We start from the raw sequence: 20096 nt of genomic DNA on the forward strand, positions 1-20096 counted from the left end.
ATAACAGCAAGTCTATCTGGAGCAGCTCCTATGTGCTGGGAAGCTCTGCTGTTGACACTTCCCAAGTATCGGCTCACGTAGTCCTCACTGGAGCCCAGGTGCCACCATCCTGTGACACACAGGTCCAAGATGTCACAGGGGCCACAATATTTTCCAGCCAGATAGAGCTGAGGGGCCTTCACAGTCACACAGGGCTGACCTGGCATGCTGTGGTCCAGCCAGTCTGCCTGGGCTCTCCACTCCTCCCCACCCACGTCTCTGCCCGTCCCCAGGATCCGCTTGGCAGTCCTCCTCCTGGCATCTCACTGACCTTCCAATGGCCCAGCTAGGACTGGTTCTAAGGGGAGACCCCCCCTCTGCCATGTACCCTGCTGGGTCCATGCATCTTCGGAGCCACAGACTGAGGCCCGTTCTGCTCACCACTGGCCGCTGCTCCGCCCGGCTGCCAACAGGAGAGGCTCAGGCCAGACCAGGCGAGGCCCAGCGTGAGGGTGCTTGGAGAACACAAGGGGCCGCCTGGCTGAGCATGCCCGCATTCAGAACTGGCCGCCTGAGCTCCCACCACCTTGGGGGTAACAGAAACCCTAAGCCTTGGCCTCCTCTTCTGGAGCAACAGGTGGCAGTAACAGCTCCACCTCACATGGATAATGAGAGGAGTGGTGAGAAAGCCAACAGCACTTTGTCAACCAGAAGGTGCCAGTGGCTGCATATACGAGATACTCACACAGTTATTATCATACATGTAATAGTGTATATTGAGCTGTTAGGCCTTATACATTAAACCATGAGTTCTAGAGCCAAGGGGGCCAGGGGTAAAATACTAGCTTTGCCATATGGTAGCTGTGGGACCTAGGGCAAGTTAATGTGCCTCGATTGAAGTGCCCTTAACTATAGAGTTTCGGGAAGAGTCAATTGGTTTACACATTGAAAGCACTTAGAACTCCAGGCCGGGAGTCCGCATTCCATAAGTGCCAATTAACACTGGTATAGACAGGATTCAAAAGATCTGTATGTTACTCAATATACCTTATAAGTATATAACACGCGTGATCTAGGCTATATTAATGTATAATACCAACAGTCAGTAAGTAAAATATTAATGTGTCACATTAACACTAATTCTATATTAATAGACATTTGTTTTATTTACCTGTATAAAAGCCTCGTTTTATAGGTGGGGAACCTGAGAGGTAGCTTGTTCAGTGTCACTAGTCTTACTCCACAACTGGGCTGCTTTATGTCCCCCTGTCCTGGGGTCATGGGCCAGGCTTATGGACACAGGGCTCTCAGTGAGCAGGCAGGGCTCCAGTTTGGGCACAGGGGATAAATACCCTGTCCTGGCCACCTAGCACCAGGTGGCTACCCCGGAACAGTCCTTTCTCTGAACAGCCCTGCCCCTAGTCCTACTTTACTGGGCTCCTGGGGAGGCCACTTCCTTTTCTTTCAGAACAAACTGGCTGCCCTAGTCCTGTCTAGCATAGCTTCTAAACGGCACCCAAGCATTTATACAAAGTCTCGGAACAGGAAAAGCTGCTCTGTGCTGGAACAAGTCAGGAGAGGGGCCCCCCACAACCGGCAGGACCACGAGAGGACTCCCGGGGGGCTGGGTCATATGGGCTTTTGGGGCCTTGGTGCTGATACACACGAGTGTGTTGTTTGTGACAATTCAACAAGCTGTACACTGTTATTTCAATAAAAATTTACATTTAAAAATCTGTATGGTTCAGCACCAGCCTGAAGCAGCAGGAAAAACCCAGAGCTTGGGCTGGTTGTAGCTAGGGGCCATGCCCTGCCCACACCCTACAGTAGTTGTGTGGCCTCAGGAAAACCCATTCCCATTGGCTGGATGAAGAAGCGGCCAGTGTTTCTATTCCTGGCTCTACACCAGGCACGGCGCTTTTAAGAAGACTGACGTACTGATGCCGGGTCTCGGACCGGACCAGTTAAGGCCTCTAACCTCCAGGGCCTCGTGCCTGCACCACGGGTGTTTTGTTTGGTTACATTCTTTACTTTGAAATAACCAGAGAGTCACAGGAAGCTGTAAAATACAATGTACTGGGAGGTCCCACGAACTCCCTACCCTAGCCTCCTCCGGTGAGAACATCTTACACGACGTCAGGATGCCGTCCAGCCTGACATGGGCAGTACCACCCACCAAGGTTATTGTGACTTCACCAGCGAGACAAGCACACGCGTCCGTGTGTGTGTACACATGTGCACGCATGCATGTCTCCACGTTATTTTAACACACACGTAGCTTGCTGTAACTCCCACCATGCTCAACGACACAACCATGCCATCACCAGGCCCTGTGCTGCCCCCACAGCCAGGCCTGCCTCCTCCCCAGACCCCCTGCTGCAACCACCGTCCATTCCCCGTCTCCAGAATTTTGCCGTTTCAAGAACGCTATACACACGGAATCGTACAATGTGTAACTTTTGAAGACTGGCTATTCTCACTCAGTGTGATTCCCTGGAGGTTCACCCCAGTTGCTGAGTGTCTCTTTACTTCCTTTGGATGGCTGCAGACGTGATACGTACTCCATGGCATGGACGCAACCCGGTTTGTCCACTCATGCACTGAAGGGCATCTGGGTCGTGTCCAGTTTGGGGGCCCTTATGAATAGAACCACTACGATACAGGATTTTGTGTGAACATAAGTCTTCAGTTCTCTGTAATAAACACTCAAGAATGCAACAGCTGGGGTGCACGGTGAGCATATACTTACTTTGAAAGGAAACCACCAAACTGTCTTCCAGAGTGGCCAGACTGCCTTAGGTTCCCAGCAGCGATATAGGAGTGATCTAGTTTCTTTGCACCCTTGCCACCGTTTCGTGCTGCTGCCACGAGTTTTTATTTTAGCCACTGTCCTAGCTATGTAGTGAGTTCTCGTGGTTTGAGTTTGCATTTCATGGACGGCTCATGACGTTGACCATTGTTTTATGCATTTGTCTGCCACCTGCGTATCCTCTCTGTTAACATGTCTGTTCACGAGCACCTTCATTTTTTAAAAGCTCTCCAGATAGGTTTAATATGCAACCAGATAGGACCTTCTAAACACGGAGAATTTAAAAAGAACCTGGTCGCTGCTGTAAGAATCCTGGGCAGCCTATGCTTTCTGGAAGGGATACTTGCAGGGCTTTATGGCAGGGTCCAGGCTGCCGCAGGTGGCTCTGAGCTACTGTGTCTCAGGCCCGAGGGAAGGCCTTATCTGTTCCTGAGAAGGAACGGGGAGAAAACAGAGTAGAGAGACAGAGGACATGTGCGGGGACCCCTGTCTGGGAGCCCCTCACCCCAGGGAGTCTGCTCAAAGCCCACAGGAGCTTCTACCAGTGGGCTTGTCTGCAGAAAGCAGCAGGTGGCTAAGCCCATGTGTGGGTGAGGGCATGACCCAGGAGCAAACTTGAGGCCAGGCAGCTTCGGACTGTCACAGGCCCCGGAAGGGACATATTTGTGGAATTTACGTCAATCTCCATAGGGGTAGGGGAGGCCGCACCCCTCCCTTTTACACAGTCCCTCCCTCTCGGTCATTAAGTAAGCAATATATGGTCATTGCCTCAACCGTAGGAATAACAGCAGAGTACAACAAGGAAATAAAATGCCAGCTCTCTAGTATTTGAGAATAGTTTCTGGCTGGGCCCTTCTCTAAATGTGTGCCCGCGACTGGGCGTTTATATGTTTTTTGGTTACACAAAAACACGGTCTGTTCTATAAAATGCTCCCACCCCAATCCCCCGCCACCTCACTCTGCACTTCTCTCGAGTGTGTTTTTAGGTCTCAAATATTCCTTCACATCACCCTTTGGAGAGTTGCCTGGAACCCCGTGGGTTCCTCACCGCCCCAGATGGGTGCTGGGTCCACCTCTCCTCTCCTGGTAAACAAGGCTGTGGGATCGTCCCATCAATACTGTCTCTGTGCACGGGCTGGGGTGTTCCTCTAGGACCCATTCCTGGGATTTCTGGCTCACAGGGAGGGAATGTTTTTCTGTGTCTGGGTACACACGGATGCTGACCCAAGAGGCTGGATCAACACACTCCTAGCAGCAGTGACGGCAAGAGTTTGGCCATTCTCAGGGCTGCGGAAGTCTCTCTGGGGCAGAGCCTCCTCTCTCTGGGTGTGTGGAAGCAGAGACACAGAGAGGGTGCGAGGTAGGCCTGGGATTGGACCCCGCGAGCCCCTCTTCCCTGTGCCAGGCTACCCTGTCGTCTCATCCCCTCATCCCTGAGGCTTTATGCCCTATGTCACACGGTGGTGGTCACAGACCCACTGGGGTTCCCAGTTCTGGTCTCATGAGCTAAGTGACTCTGCCTCAGCTTCTGCTTCCTCATCCATGAGACGGGGCTGATTTTCTGCCTCTGGGGCCATAGTGAGGCTCCAGGAGCTGACAGACTGGAGGTGCCTTGTAAACCAGACAGATGTGAGGTGTTGCCCTGCTGGCTCACGCCCAGCCATCCTGCCCGGTCCCCCACACCCCTCCCCGGGCCTCCCTCTGAAAAGACCACAGAGGGTCCTGCCCATCCCCCCTTGGCCTTCCTGTCCTGGCGCTGGGCCCCAGACAGCCCTGCCCACCGGCCTGAGGCCCCACCACCCAGGGGCACAGTGAGACGATTCTCCTCAGGTTGGCCTCCATGCCCCTCTATCCTGCCAGGCAGCTTTGCCCAGGAGCTCAGCCTGATTCTGGAAAACTCCCTCCTGGAGGGGAGGGGACGGGCATGGGGCTATGTCTCTGTGCAACCTCACCTCACACCCCACCCCCCGGACAGAGGTGTGGAGAGAGAGATTGGGGCGACCAGGCAGGGAACCTGGTAAGACCTGGAGTGCATTTAGTCCCTCTCTGGGTCTCAGTGTCTCTATCTGCACCATGAGAGGGTTTGTCTTTGGGGGTGGGGTCTCAGGCCGCATAGGGACAGTGATTCATTCATCCAACCAGCTAACCACACAGCCCCCACTTTGGGCCAGGCTGACTCATGACAGCCTCACAGTCAGCCTGAAACCCGAGATGTTCATATTCCCATTTCAAAATGAGAAAACAGAGGCTTCCAGACGCAATCAGAGGCAGAGCACAGAGCAATACAGAGTAAGACAGACATCACTGTCGAGTGGAGGAGGGGGCAGATGAGAAGGGTGGTAAGTGTGCACGTAAAGTCACTTGGTCCAGAAAGGAAAGTAGAAGCAGGTGTATGAGACAAGGGAGGGGGTACCCTCGGACACCAGCCAAGAAAAGCCCCTAGGAAGCAGTGACCGCCAAGCCCAGGTCGAACGCTGGCTCAGGAGGACAGGGCTCCATGGAAGGAGAGGAGCCAGGGAAAGGCCTGCGGTGGGAGCCAGCCCAGCACGGTCAGGATGAGGGTCCTTCTTGTGGAACAGGGGGCCAGGCCAGGCATCTGCTGCAGGAAGGAAGCCTGGCTAGGGGAGGGACGCCATCTGAGACCCCACCACCACCACTCCAGCGTCCCAGCTGCTTCTGCACCCAGAAGGGTCCCCCCAGGGATTCTCTTCATAAGGTAGACACATCAGCAGAAGGTGTCTACAGGCCCAGGCAGCTGGCTCGGGCACATCCAGTCTTTCCTAGCTGGGGGACTGGACTGAAGCCTCCAGGCCTTGGAACCTGGCCCAGACTGTGCCCCAGGGCCTGTGACCCTGATCTGGGGCTGCTGTGTCCTGTCATTCCCAGGCCCCAGTTTGCTGATGGGCAGGGAGCGGAGAGGCGCCTCTGTCCAGCAAAGGGCAGGAGGGGAGGGGTGTATTGCAATCCCTCCCAATGTGGACTCCTGGCCCTGCCAGAACCATCAGGCACCACCCCATCTCTAGCCAACGCACTGGGATCCCTTGGCCTTTCTGGAGGGTTCTTCCTGGGTTTTCAGCCTCACCCCTACCGGGTATCAGGATTCAGGTAGTACTAACAAGGTCTCATTGAATCCTCAAGCCTGTGGGCAGCTGGAGTTTCTTAGCCCATTTTACAGATGAGGAAACTGAGGCTAAGAGGGCTGACAGCTGCCTGAGGCCTGAGGCCTCTCAGCTGGTACACCACCTCACCCGGACCCTGATCTGGGTCACTAGGGCTCTGGTCCCCAGCAGTGCCCTGGGCAGCCGACCCCCAGCCAGAGGAACTTTCTGGCCCCGCCCCACCTGAGGGTGGAAGATTTGCTGAGCCACATGTTCCCCGAGGGTGTCTTTCTCTTGCAGGGCTGGAGGTGGGCTGTGGAGGTTGGGGAGGAACCTTGGATATCCGGAAAATAAGCCAATTCACCCCAAATTCAGCAACTTACACATTTAAAAAATTTAACCTTTACATAATCAATACATTCTCATGGTTCAAACATAAATAGAAAAGATATCAAGTTTAAAGTCTCCCCCCCCCACTGCACTGCTGCACATCCACCAAGGCTCCCCCTTGCCCCCCGGGGAGTCCCCATCGTCAGTCAGTTTCTCGGGCATCCTCATGGAATGTCTTTATGCGAACATGCACAGACACGTGCGAGCAGAGCTGTGGGTATTCCATGTGTACTTGTGCCTCACACAGGGGTCTTATCCTGGATATACCGCCCCTGCTCCTCCCCTGATGGTACTTTCTGGAGCTGAGGAGTCCCTCCCCAAGCCACCTCAGACTGCAGACTGAGCGAAGGGAAGGGGGCAGGTCTCCAGGTATAGGGGTGAAGGGTGAAACTCCGCCGTGGCAGGGGCATGCTGGGGGGTCCTCCCCGACCCATGCCCCTGGCCCTGGAGCAGTGGGGTGGGCACACCACACGCCTCCTGGATGCAGTGTAGGCCCCAAGCCAGGGATCTCAGTGGGCACTGTGTCCCTTTCCTTGCCTGACATGGGGCCCACTGAACAGCACCCCAGTTCACAGACACACTCTCAGACCTACACTCTTACCATCACACAATCATGTGCATGTGCACACACACACACACACACACACACACGACTGCATATGTGCAAGTATGAAGACCTTCCCAGCCAGCAGCTGGGAGTACCCTGGGCAGAGGGGGTCTCAGGGCACCAAGCACGGGGTCACATGGCGAGCAAGTCAGCTGGGATGTGACCCTGCTACTTGCAGCTTTGTGCCCTGGAAACTCTGCCTCCAGGCTCCCTTCAACAAAAGCAGGGAACCAGGACATAGGGTGATGAACAGCTCAGATTCTACCTGCAAGCTCTTTTCATGTAGCTTTGCCACTCCTTCCTGCAAATGGGGTGCGTTGATTTGTTTCAGTTATATGAAAGTTAAAAACAACAAAGAACACTTCCAGAACCTACCACAAGCCAGGCCCTGGGCTAGGTGTTTCATTGTAAACTCATGGGGAAACCGAGGCTCAGAGTTGCCAGTTAACAATGGAGCCACTGTGTGTCGAGTGCCTGAGTGCCCTCTGAGTGCCGGGCACTGGGCATGTGGCTTCTGTCCTTCCAAACGCCCCGGGGGCGGGTACTATTATCACCCCCATCTTGCAGAACAGCCAGCTAGGTGCAGAGAGGGGAAGGGGCTTGGTCCCAATCACGCGGGAAGAATAGGCAGTGGGGTGCTGTTCTTGACTTCAGGGCCCACTAGACTGGAGAGTGGGTGGGGTAGAAGGGAGAGAAAGGGTCAGGTCTGCACAGCTGACAAGGGGCTCCAGCCCACAGCAGCGGGAGACAGACCCCAGCTCTGTATGGGGGACAGTTTCTCAAGGGCTGCAGAGGGCCCTAAAGCCTTAGGGAGCTGGGTCTGCAGGCAGAGCTCTTGGGCACTCCCAGCCCTTGGATCCAAGGGAGTGGTGGTCTCTGGATATAAGGGGAGCCCTAACCTCTACCCTTCATTCACCAGAGGGAGGAGCTGGAGAGGAAAGGAGCTCAGCGGGAAGGCCACAGTGTGGTGGCGCCTATTTCCGCCTATTTCCTATTTCCAGGCGGGCAGCAGGAAGCCATCTCAGCATGCTCTGTTCCCCACACGTCTGGTCTCTGCTCCGGACCCAGAGCACTCTCTGGGCAGATGGCTGTAGCCGAGGCCGAAGCCTTGGGTGTCCTTGGCCTACGGGGCGGGCTGGTGGCTGCAGGAGCAGCAGGTGGAGTCTGTCCTTGGCCAGCTGGGCAGGGCTGAGCCCTGGGGCGCAGAGCCGAGTGGGTGGATGGAGGGGCAGGTGAGAGTGGCAGTCTGTCCCAGCCCCTGACTCCCCCCCCCCACATCCAGCCTACAGAATAGCCAGCTGGGTGCTCCCCCGGCGCCTCCTGGCTGCCCCACAGGCATCTCTGTATCAGCAGCCCCTATACTGGAGGCCCATCTTGGTGACAGCACTGCCACCCACCCAGACCCCAAGCCCGACCCCTGCGGACAGTAGTCTGTGACATCTTTGATGCCTCTCTCTTCCTCCCTGCCCCCCAGCTTCAGGCTGACCCTCAGTGGGCCCTCTGCTCTGTCAACCCCTTGGCCTCCCCACTAGACCCCCTCTGGCCTTTCTCATCATGCCCGCCCCATCCAGCCCAGGCCTGGCATGGGGATGCCCTTTGGACAGTGCTTTCTGGATGAAAGAAAGAGAAACAGAAAACAAACTTCAGGCTGAGGGAGACAGTGTAGGATGTCCTTCCCCTACCTGACCAACACAGGGCTGCTCTGCACCAGGCTCCGGCCTGTCACGAAGGCCTAGGTCAAGGGCCACCTCCTTGGCACAGCACCCCAGGGTGTCTGGCCCCTCAGTCTGTACAGAGATAGTGACAGAGCACAGAAAGGTGCGGGGTGTGGCTGGAGGGACGGAGCAGGGCCTGGACTGGAGGTCTTATGATCTGATATGCAGGCGATGTCAGTGAGACAGATGTGGTCCTAGGAGAGGGGGTGAGCAGTCCTGCTGTCCCCAAGCCGAGTCACACCCTGGCTTTCCACTGATGAGCTGAGTGACCCTGGGAAGAGCCCTGCCCTCTCGGGGCTCATGTCCCCATTTAGACCTGGGGCTGCCGGGCAGGGACACCTGAGGCCTGATGACAGGCTCAGGGCATGTCTGAGGAGTAAGGACAGGATGGAGGCAAGGGAAGGCTGCTGGAGGGGAGGGTGCCTTGCGTGTCAGAGCAATAGCCGCTCTGCCCGTGGGGTTCTGGGGTTGGCAGATCCTCACCCCCAGGCTCCAAGAGGAAGCAGTAGCCCTGAGAACAGGAGGCAGGGCACCCAGAGAACCCAGGCTTGATCTAGGGAACACAGCAGCTGAGCCCAGGACCCAGACCTGGACCACCCCTCTAGCCCACCAGGACCTTGAGATGAGCTATGCGCCTCCTGGAGTCTCAAGCTCCTCTTCCAAGGAAGGGCCTCCAAGCCCTGCTCTGCCTCCGGGGTGGTTCTGAGCCTCACAGGAACCTCCTAGTGAGTGCTCTATAAACTGGGAAGTGCTGTAGACAATCGTATGGTGCTGTTCATTCCAGTTGCTGAATCCCAGGCCAGCCGAGGCCCTCACCCTTGCTCAACAATTGCTGTCGCCTGAGAACCCCTGTGTGCTGTCTGTAGTCCTCCCTGTGAATCCTCACCCTGGCCTCAGCCTACCTGCCCCCAGAGCCCTTGCTCTGCCTCTCTTCTATGCTGCTCCTCCCCCGGGACTCAAAGCACAGACAGGATTTCCCCGCTTGAGGTGCTGGTAAAAAAGACGTGAGGTCCTTCTGAAACAGATGCTTTTTTTGGAAACACACAATGCCCTAGGCAGCTTTAAAAATTTTGTTGTTGTTGTTTAATATATACTACTGGGAAAAGAGGAAAGACCAAATGGTAAGAAAAATGGTTTTTGTTTCTAGGCCCCAGTTGGCTAAGAAAGAGGGAGGTGGAAGGTCAGCTTGTCCTGAGCATCGGGTGGGGTGGGGGTGGGGGGCCCTGGAGATTCATGCAGATACACCCAGCTGTAAACCCTGTCTTTCCAGGCGCACAGTCCCTGGACTCAGGTCAGTGACGCCAGGCTCTACGCTGAGGCCACAGCCAGCTGCCTGGGTGAAGGCCTGCCTCCCCGGTGCCTCGCTGTGGCTTCAGGAGCTCTGTGCATTTGCCCACTCCTGAGCTGAGGCCGCCTGCTTGGCCTACGTTGCCCTCTGACTCCAAACGTACTCAGTGGGCTGTCTGTGGCCTCAGTTTACTGCCCCTCCCCGCCAAACACACAACTGTGAATCCCCCTCTCACACGCCCAGTGCTGTGGTCCAGGTGGGGCTGACCCTGTCCACCCAGCTGCAGAGGCTGCCAAGGGACAGAGGCTGGCTAGTCGGCACAGGGCCTCCCCTGGGCCGTGGAGAGGGTTTCAGGAAGGGCCATGAGCCGCAGAGCTGACCAGTGAGACGGGAGGCCAGAGCCCCCACAGGGGACATGACCCCAGGGGAAGGCAAGCAGGATATGGTGACCGGAGTGTTGGAGCCCCAGATTGAACCACACCCCCTGGGCTCTGCACGGATAGTAACCCTAGATGTCCAACATCTCTTCTTGTCCTTTGAGACCCAAAGGCTCCTAGATTCACGCACTCCCCAGCTCCAGCCTGGCTTCCTTCCCCTTCCCAGATGTTCATGTTTCTTAAGTCCTGGGGTGTCCCAAAGCCTATCCCTGTGCGGTGAGAATCCAGGGGAGGAAAGGGACAAGAATAGTATCTTAGGTTACAGAGGTACCATGAGCTTATTTACCTCTTAGCTGAATCCTGACGGCCACCCTGCAAAGCTGGAATTACTGGCTCCATTTTACAGGAAAGGAAACTGAGGTTCAGAGAAGTTAAGCTTTCTGCCCCCAGTCACACTGCCATCAGGCGGTGGCAGGTGAAGGGTTCCTCTGGAGCCGCAACCCTGGCAGTGGCCATATTGGAAAGGCCTTGAGAACCCCAATATGTTGGCCCCTTGGCTCTGCCGGGCCCACCTGGTCTCCGGGAGCTCCTCCAAAGCAGCCAGATCACCCAGCAGCTCTGGAGATGGTCAGGGCCTGGGGCTGACCCAGGCTGGGAGACCGAGGAACCGGGAAGGTGCCTACAGCCCTCTGGGTGACATCTGGGTGAAGCCGGGTGCTCCGCTCTTATTTATAATGAGAGCAAACGTGAGGAGGGCTCTCTGCGTTATCTCAGGGCCCAGCAAGCGTTGCAAGAGGCAGGCTGTGAATTGCAGTGAGGGCTGTGGTGATTAAAAATGCATCACTTCCCTTATTAGCCATTCCAAACAGATGCCGGGGCTGTCTTCACGAGGAATGAAACTGTTGGAGCCAATAAAACATCTTGCAATTAGCCATGCTCAGATTTGCCGCCCGCGGAGCTTGGAAGCTGCTCCGGTGGGACCCTGTCACAGTTGGGTGATCTGTCCCTCCGAGGACAGGCCAGTGTGCCAGCGTCCAACAAGGTCAGGTGTGAACTGATGGGCGGAGACACGGGGTGTCCCCAGCCCAGACCTCGTAACCTCGTATGCCCAGCTCATCACCAGATCAGGGAAACGAAAGAGGGGAGGCCAGTGTCTGTCAGTCAGGTCTGTCCGGTGAGCCTGGTCCCCAAGGTCCCAGGTGGGTTGGGTCCTGAGCTGACACCACAGTGGGTCTGGCTTCGGAGCCACCGCCCCCAGCCTCACCTCACCGGCCTCGGCCCGGCTCTCCCTCAACCTGTGACGAGTCAATCTGCCAAAAGCCCATTCACTGAAAAGTCAATTTGCAGGACGACAGACTCCTCAAAAACACTTGCTTCCCTTAACCTTCTCGTTGTAGTTGGCTGGGTTACATTTTTGTCTGTAGATGGTATTTGAAACCATGTTTGATCTGTGTCCGTCCCAGCTCCCTGCTTCTGGGTGGGTGGCAGAGAACAGGGACAGGGGGCAGGGAAGGAGGAAGTGGCTGTACCATGACTCGTGGAGGTGGCACTGGGCAGAGGCTGGGCGGGAGGGAGTGGATGGTCGGAGGGCACAGGGGAGACGGCAGGTGGGGCTGGGCATGGGCTTCGGGATCAGGGAGCCTTAGGGAAGAGTGAAAGTGTCTGGGGAGAGCTCCAGAGTCTCAAACTTCATGCCAGGGCTGATCAGGCCCCAGCTGGCAGCAAAAGGGGCTTATGTCATCTTTCTGGGAGGGAAAGAAGTTGGTCCCAGTGCCCCTGGTTGGGTTCAGCCTGGGGAGAAAGGGGTTAAGGGGTCTCACCTGTCAGGGCAGGGAGGGCAGCAGAGGTTGGTGACCATGGAGGCTTCTGAGACTGAGGGGGTTGCCATGTCCCATGGTCACCAAGGGTCTAGCCCTCCTCCAACACGTATCTTCAGCCTTTTCTTAAAATTAAACTTTTTATTCTGAGACCATTGTAGATTCACTTGTTCAAAATAATATAGAGAGAGCCTGTTTACATTTTACCCCATTTTCTTCATGGTAACATCTTACAAAAGCGCAGGACATTATCCCCACCCATACTGACATGGTACCGTCCCGTATCCTAGATTTCTCGTTCGACTCCTACTCACATCCACGTGTGGGCATGCAACGTCTGCATAATGTGTGAGCATGTGTGTGCATGTGTGGTTAGTTCCATGTACTTCCATCAGATGTACAGGCTCATATACCCACCCCCATGGTTAAGACACGCAATAGTCCCATTACAAGGCTCCCTGGTCCAACGTCCCATCCTTTATAACCTTCACCATGGGCTACCCCCTCTCTGTTATGAGATGAAGCTTATAAATAACATCTATCTATGCATATTTTACAACAAAAGTCAACAGAATGCTCTCGATGTAACAATCCAGAGAGAAAAGAAGGACAGGAACCCACAAGGGAGTGATAGGGGACCAGGCATGGTAGTGGTGGGTCTGGCTGTCCCACAGGGCAAAATGAGGACATCAGTCGTCTGTCTCTCTAGATGGCAGTGGCTCCAGCCCTGAACGATACAGGGGGTTGCTGGCAGGCCCATGCCACGAGGGGTGCTGCCCTCAGTGAAGTGATCCTTTGAAAGGTGACAGCTCTTGGCAGAGCTCTGGACATACCGAAGTCTGATCTTCCCTCGACTGTGAGAAGAGCAGTTGTGTTCTTGGAAAACTCGACGTATGTTAAAATCATATGAAACGCATTTTGTGATTTGGATATCGAAGAGAGGGAGGGCCCAGGCTCAGTTAACATGGATTTTTACTCCCATGAATATGCTGTTAGACATTTGCGCAGGTTCTTGGCTGCGTAGGCCCGCCCCACACACTATCAGGCGCTAGCACCTCCGGCCCCTGCCAACCAGACGCCTTCCCGGAGTCCCCCAGAATGCCTGCCAGCATCTCCAACGGCCCCAAGGAGGCAGTGTGGCCCTGCTGAAAGCCCCTGGCCTTGACTCTCCACCCCCACGCTGGCAGCTCCACCTGCATCTGTCTCTCCAAGGGCAGGGGCTGCTGCTCCCCCATGCTCTCGCCCAGGCCCAGTGCTGGACAGGTGCTAATGAGTGTGCTCAAAAGGGCGGACGTGGACAGTCAGCCAAGGTGACGATGGCAAAGCTATGAGAAACTGGCCCTCTTGATGCCTGGTGGGTCAGGGCTTCCCACCTAGAAGGTATAGTTGGTCACCATGTCCCCCAAACTGAGGTTTTGGGGGTGAGATTTTATTATTTATTTATTTAGAGAGAGCATGAGCTGGGGGAGGGGCAGAGACAGAGGGAGAGAGAGCATCCCAAGCTGATGTGGGGCTCGATCCCATAACCCCGAGATCATGACCTGAGCTGAAACCAAGAGTTGGATGCTTAACTGACTGAGCCACCCAAGCGTCCCCCAAACTGAGCTTTTAATTGGCTCAAATCCAGAACTGCCAAGCAGTAACCAAAAACTAACTTGCTTTGTGTAACTGGCTTGGCAGCTGAGGCACTTCAATAGTAAAGCACATACATATCTGTAAATATGCAGAACTTCTCTGAAGGACCTGAAGAAAGTGGACACAGCAGTGGCCTCTGGGTATGAGGGACAAGGAGGGAGGGGTCTGGCTTTGCGCTATATATAGACATCTTTGTGCCATGTAGAGGAATGAATTCTCTCTCAGTTATAAGAATAATCACAAAAAAGTGCATTGAAGCAGATATTGCTTGTGTGCTTAAACATTTTTGAGCACTTACTGTGTGCCAGTCACCTCCAAAGGGTCCAGCCCCCCTGGGCTGCCTATGTCCTGGAGGACTGGGTTCTGGGTGGGGGTACCTAGAGCTCCGTAATCTCCCGGGGGTCCCTGGGGCTAAGCGATTCGTCAAGAGGTGGGGAGGCTGCATCACTCAGGCTTCATCAAAGAAAGGGTGAATTGAAACCCCAGTGAGAGACCATGTTGCACCATGAGGATGGCTATTATAAAAAAATCCAAAACATAAAATGGCAAGTATTGGTGAGGATGTGCAGAAACAGGAATACTTGTGCACTGCTGGCAGGAGTGTAAAATGGTGCAGCCACTGTGGAAAACGGTGTCATGGTTCCTCAAAAAATTAAGTATAGAATTACCATTCATTTTCCACACCAGTGTTTCCATTTCTGGGTATATACCCAAGAGAATCAAAAGCAGGGTCTTGGAGAGATGTTAACACGCACCTGTTCACGGCCGTGTTACTCACAATAGCTAAAGGTGGAAACCACTCAAGTGCCCACTGATGGATGAATTCATAAAGAAGATGCAGTCTATCCATATAGTGGAATATTATTCAGCCCTAAAAAGGGAGGAAATTCTGACACAGGTCACAGCAGGGATGAACCTCGAGGACATGATGCTCAGGGAAAGGAGTCAGTCACCAAAGGACCAACACCTCATGATCCCACTCACAGGAGGTCCCTGGAGAGGTCACAATTCCTGGAGATGGAAAGTAGAGGGAGGGTGGGCTGGGGTGAGGAGGGAGGGGAGTTAGGGTTCCATGGGGACAGGGTTTCAGTTTGGGAAGGTGAGAAAGCCCTGGAGATGGGTGGTGGTGACGGTCGCACGACAGCGTGGTATATTCCATGCCACCAAAGTGCACACTTAAAAATGGTGAAAATGGTACATTTTATGTTATGTGTATTTTACCACAACTTTTTAAAAAAGCTTATCGATTGGTGCTTTGCCAGGCCGGGGCCTGTGGGGACGCGCTGAGCAACAGAGGCAGGGCCGTGCCTGGGAAGCCCCCAGTCTGCCGGGGGGAACTGAGAGGCAGTAGTTGGTGACCAGAGAGGGACCTGTGCGGCAGCAAAGGGGAGGACTGTGCTCAGCAGTGGGGGGGCCAGTTTGCCTGGGGGAGCTGGACCCTGGTGTCGGAGGTGAGGGGGAGAGAGAGCCTTCCTCGAGGAGGGAGCAGCAGGAGTGAAGTTAGCTCCCCTGAGAGCACCGGGTAGGAGTGGCATGCAGCAGGGGTGGCTCAGGAGAAGCAGCAGGTACGGGGGGCCATGGAGCCAGACGAGGCGGGGGGTGAGCAGAGCCACCCCACTGCTCCTCAGGGCCATCCCCTCTCTTCTCTTCCCTCAATCTCTCGGTGGCTCAGGCCTCTGTGGCCTTTGGAATTTGCTGCTCTACACTGCTGCTGTTTATAGTAACTGCTCCACTGGGCCTGGCACACAAACTGGGTTGAGTGAATGAATCCGTGCGTGGACAGTGGCCCCACAGTGACCACGTGCGACGGACAGAACTGGGTGTGTGTGAAAGAGCCAGAATGTGTGAAATGCTGGCCCCTCTTCACCCAGCCTCCAGCCTGTGCCAGCATAGCTGAGAACAAGCAAGAGCTGACCCTGTCTCTCTACTTCCAGAGGACATCGCTGGCCCCGTAAGGACAGGAGGCCTGCCTGGGATCACAAAGCAAAGTGGGGGCAGAGCTAGAGTGGATTGTCCTTCTTTTGCTCTGTGAGACCCTGGGAGAGACGTCGGGGCAGGGGTGAGTGTGAGGCAGAGGGAGAGGCAGCAGGGGCCCATGAGTAGGCGAGGTGAGGCACACAAGGGAAAGTGGGGCCTGGAATGAGCCTGCTGGGTGCTTAGTCAGCACCCAACAACAATGCCTCTAGGTCCCCATTGGCCACAGCAAAATCTGTTTGACCACGACCTAGGGGCGTTCTCTGGCTCCCCTCCTGGCTCCCGGGCGGCCCCCTGCTATTAGCAGACCCACAGGGAGTAAGCCACATTCCTCACCCAGCCTTCAGACAGCAAGTTCCTGCCCCCTTGCAGTTTTCCTGATGGTCCAAATGGGGTGTGGAGGTGTGAGGGGACCCGACACCCTAAGTGATGTCACAGTTCTCTGGGGATATGTGTGCCCTGCTAAGGGCACGGGGAAAGGACAGTTGAGGGCTCTGTCCAGCCTCTCCCCCAACACCCCCCCCCAAGTCCAGAGATGTAACCATGGCCCCCACCCCTGATCAGAACTCTCTGTGGCTCCCCATGACCCAGTGCCTGCAGAGAGAGCCCCCTCCTGGTACTCTGGATGACTCTTGCCCTGGGTCCTGCCCACATTGTCAATGTCATCTGTCACCGTCTCCTCCCTCACACTTGGGGCTCAGGGCAGATGAAATTACTTTCAGTAGAACAGAGCACTAGAGCTGGGATTTGGGGTCCGGCTTCAAGTCCCACTCTACTCTGTCACTGGGTGTTGTGTGGGTGTTATTGGTGTTATTTGGTGACTCAGTGGCATTGCCAGTATAGCAAGGATAATAACAGCCCCACCTCCCAGGGTTACTGTGAAGGTCAAATGAGCTAATGCCAGCAAAATGCCTGCAATCATGGCCTAATATTTGCATACCTGGGGTGTCCCCTCCTACTCATCCCATCTGCCTACTGTGGGATGTGGTCACCCTCCCTGTCTCCAGGTTATCTTCCCACCCAGGCCCTTGGCACTCTGCACGGACACTGTTTGTTCATATTTATTTTTCTCACTGGCCAGCAGGCTCCCAGAAGGCAGAAACTATTTCTTACTCAGCAATGTGTTTTATTGCTTCGGGCAGTGCCCGGCGAAAATCCATCATCCATTCACTCATTTGAGATTTACTGAGCAATTATTATATGCCCGTGCTTTCCTAGATGCTAGAGGCAACAGCAGCTAACACACTGCCAATCTCTCTGCCCTGACATGGCTGGCATCCTAGAGGTGAAGATGAACCAAGCAAGCAACAAGGGAACAGAGCAGTGGGCAGATGGAGACTGTGCTGGCCAGGGAAAGGGCAGGGGAATGTCAGGTGGCATCTGTGAGCTAGATTTGGTGGTTGGAGCAAAACCTTGAAGGAAAGGACAGAGGGGCCACGGAAGTTCCAACCAGAGTGAGTGAATGAATGAGCAAATGAAAGAATGAATGAACGAGCAGGAGACTGCCCCATTCCAGCCCCCTAGCACACCCCCCCAGCAACTCTGAATTTCGCACTCTGCACACTTCAATGTCTGCCCCGAGTCCAACTTCCCGTGTTCAAGCAGCAGGATGTGACATGCCCATAAGACGGCAGTTACCATGCTAAGTGTAGTTACAGTCTGAAGGGGGCTGACTTTAATTAAGACACCATTAATTAAACTGTCAGTACAGTAATGACCTCAGTTGTTAGCAAATTTGATTAAGGAGCCGATTCTTGGAGGCCTCATGCTTTCCCCCCATTTGGCTAATAAATCTCTCGTTTTCCTTGTCAGCCTTTATTCTGTTCACTACACCACGGCGTGACTGAGCCACCAGGCCGGTGGGTATCCACTCTCCGCCAGAGCCTGAAGTCCATAACCCTCTCTTAGGGCCCACTCCCTGGGACCCAGAGAGTGGAGGACAAGAGAATGGAGGCCAGGGTACACCCTGATCCTGCCATGCACGTGGACCCTGAGCAAGTGTGTCAGGTCTGGCATGTGGTGTATGGGGGCGGGGGGCAGGCAGTGGGGGTGCTCAGTGTACAGCAGGAAGCAGCCATGTGACTTCAGCCCAGCTCTTATCCTCCCCGAGCCTCAGTTTCCTCTTCTGTAGGATGACATCAACAATCCCCCATTTTACAGCAGTGGGTGCGAGCCAACGGGTCAACAAGGCAGAGGAGGCTCTGAGGCGAAACAGTGCAGCAGCATGTCGGCAATATGCTACCGTGTTTGAGTTTCCAGCTGCCCTGAAAGTTAAAGAGCTAGAGATACTTAGCTCCCCATCCCTGCTCCTGCTCAAAAAACATTGAAAGCCTTGGGAACAGAGGTTGATCAGCAGGGGCTAGGAGGGTCGAGGTTCTGGGTGAGGGTGAAGTAGGGAGCAAACACACCCTGAGGGCCCACTGTGCGGCCTAATCAGGCAGGCCTGCTCTGGGGCTCAGATCTTGACACAGAAACAATGGGGCAATGGCTCCCCTCCAGTCACCCCCTCCCAGCCTCTGCCGTACCCATAGATTTGGTGGCAATATGTGGGGGAACGGCCTGGATGTCATGGTACCAGACCTTGGGAGCCTGAGAGCTGGCGAAGGGTAAAAAGACCCACACACATGAGAGGCCGGGGGTACGGAGCTCCCTCAGGAGGCCTTCCCTTTGCACTGGCTCAGGCCCTCTCCCAGGCAAGTGGCGGGACAGACTTAGTCTAGGGACAACCCTGCCAGGGTCTATGCATTAAAGTGCAGATTCCAGGGCTCTGGACAGACCGAATGAGGCTGCACCAGTATTGAGATGATGAGTGGAATCTGTGTAGCGACTGCATGCCTGGCAAAACCACAACCAGATAGGCTTGATGAACTCCCGGGCACGGGCAAAGGTGTGGCAAGAAGAAGACTGCTCAGGAGGACCTGTTCCCAGCAACAGTGGCGGATGTGCCATGCCGGGAAAGGATTTACTATTTGTTTCCAAAAATACAGCTGGGGCCTTGTCACAGGGAGTGAGAATGCTGGGGTGTTCTGCTCACATCAACAAACCAACCTGTGGGCTTCTCCACTAAAAAAAGCAAACGAACAACACAGCAAACCATAGACACAGGCCACCTTCATCACCTCCCCCCACCCCCGTCACCCCCCGCAGGTGCTGCCTAATGAGGAGCTCCATAGGTCCTTATGGTAGAGTGTTCTGAGGCCTCCGAGTGGCCCCTAAGATGTCCCCTTACACAATGTTCCAGGCCTCTCTTTCTAGTTCTGGGGACTGAGCCCAGTCCAAGAGGATCCAACTCTGTTCTCTAGCTGTACAAGGTCCGAGGCCTCTGAACAGCCGTGCATGGCTGAGGCCCTGGGCAGCCTGGCCATGACAGGTGGAAATGTGGAGCCGGGTCTCACCCCTATAGCTTCAAGTCCCAGAGGACGGATCCTGCGGGGCCAGAGGTCGCTTGCCCTGTAACAGCACAGTGCAGAGCCTCAGAGAGCTTCGAGGGAAGCCAACATTCTAATCCAATGGCCCCTGGGAAGCCTAGCTTAATGAGGCACGGGCTTCGGTTTCCATAAATACCCGGACCCGTGATGTCACCACCCCGTGCAGAGTTTAACAGCTTCTGCCGCTGGCTGGAGGCCCAGCAGACAGGTGCTCTGCCGCCGGCCCACAGAACACCTGCGTGGCCCAGGAGGACACCAGGGCCCCCTGTTCAAGACGGCGGGCTGGGCCTTCACCTGTCCGTGGAGGACACAGCATCCTGTCCCCACCCCAATCTTCCGGCCAGCCTTCCATCGGGCATGGCTGAAATGCTGGCCACGAATGAGCTGGGCACAAGAGGCTTCTTCCAAATAGACATGCTGAGGGCTAGACCAAAAGCCAAAATGGAAGCAGTGGCGTTGAAGATGCTGTGTATGGATTTGGGGGGTTACCTGCCCTCAGAGAAAAGGAATTTCACGGCCCGATGGAGACCTGCTGACTAACAGCCTTTTTCTCTCCGTCACCACCACCAAATACCTCGGCTGACACCTCTGCCCAGTGGCCAGCTCTCCCTGCAAGCCAACTGCCTGGCAGCCCGCCCCTCCCCCTCCCCTCCCCCCTCCAGCTGCGGGCTCAGCCGAGCCCCCTCCGACCTCTGGCCCCCACTGTCAGGCATCAACCTGCCACCTATACTCACAAGCAGCGTCTTCTGCAAGCCATCCTGCCTGGGGCCGCCTCCCCTTCTCTCTCCCTCCAGGTGGGAAGGCTCAGCGTGCGGAGAGGAGGCGCAGGGTGCTCAGGCGAGAAGTGGAAGGGAATAAAATTAAATCGCGGGCCGAGTCACATTCCCGGGGGCGGCCGGCTCCCCCGCCCAGCCTGGGGCGGCAGCAGGGGGCGGCGGCCGCGGGCTCCGAGGGGCCCGGGCACCGCAGGGCTCACACC

The 20096-nt window shown here is 55.4% G+C and overlaps 1 protein-coding gene across 8 annotated transcripts in view; it reads right to left on the reverse strand.

Annotated features, from left to right (window-relative positions):
- Nucleotides 1–20096, reverse strand: part of IQSEC1 (IQ motif and Sec7 domain ArfGEF 1) — a 377635-nt gene that overhangs the window by 146937 nt on the left and 210602 nt on the right. The window contains exon 1 of one of the 8 annotated variants that reach the window (XM_072784966.1): nucleotides 19852–20080. The exons of the other annotated variants lie outside the window; for them this stretch is intronic. Coding sequence (XP_072641067.1) covers nucleotides 19852–19874 — 23 coding nt within the window. The 5' untranslated portion in view covers nucleotides 19875–20080. Of the gene's footprint in view, nucleotides 1–19851; nucleotides 20081–20096 lie in introns of those variants that run through there. 8 annotated transcript variants of the gene reach the window in all.

Source organism: Canis lupus, chromosome 19 (genome assembly GCF_048164855.1).
Source record: "Canis lupus baileyi chromosome 19, mCanLup2.hap1, whole genome shotgun sequence".
NCBI classification, from domain to species: Eukaryota; Metazoa; Chordata; class Mammalia; order Carnivora; family Canidae; genus Canis; species Canis lupus.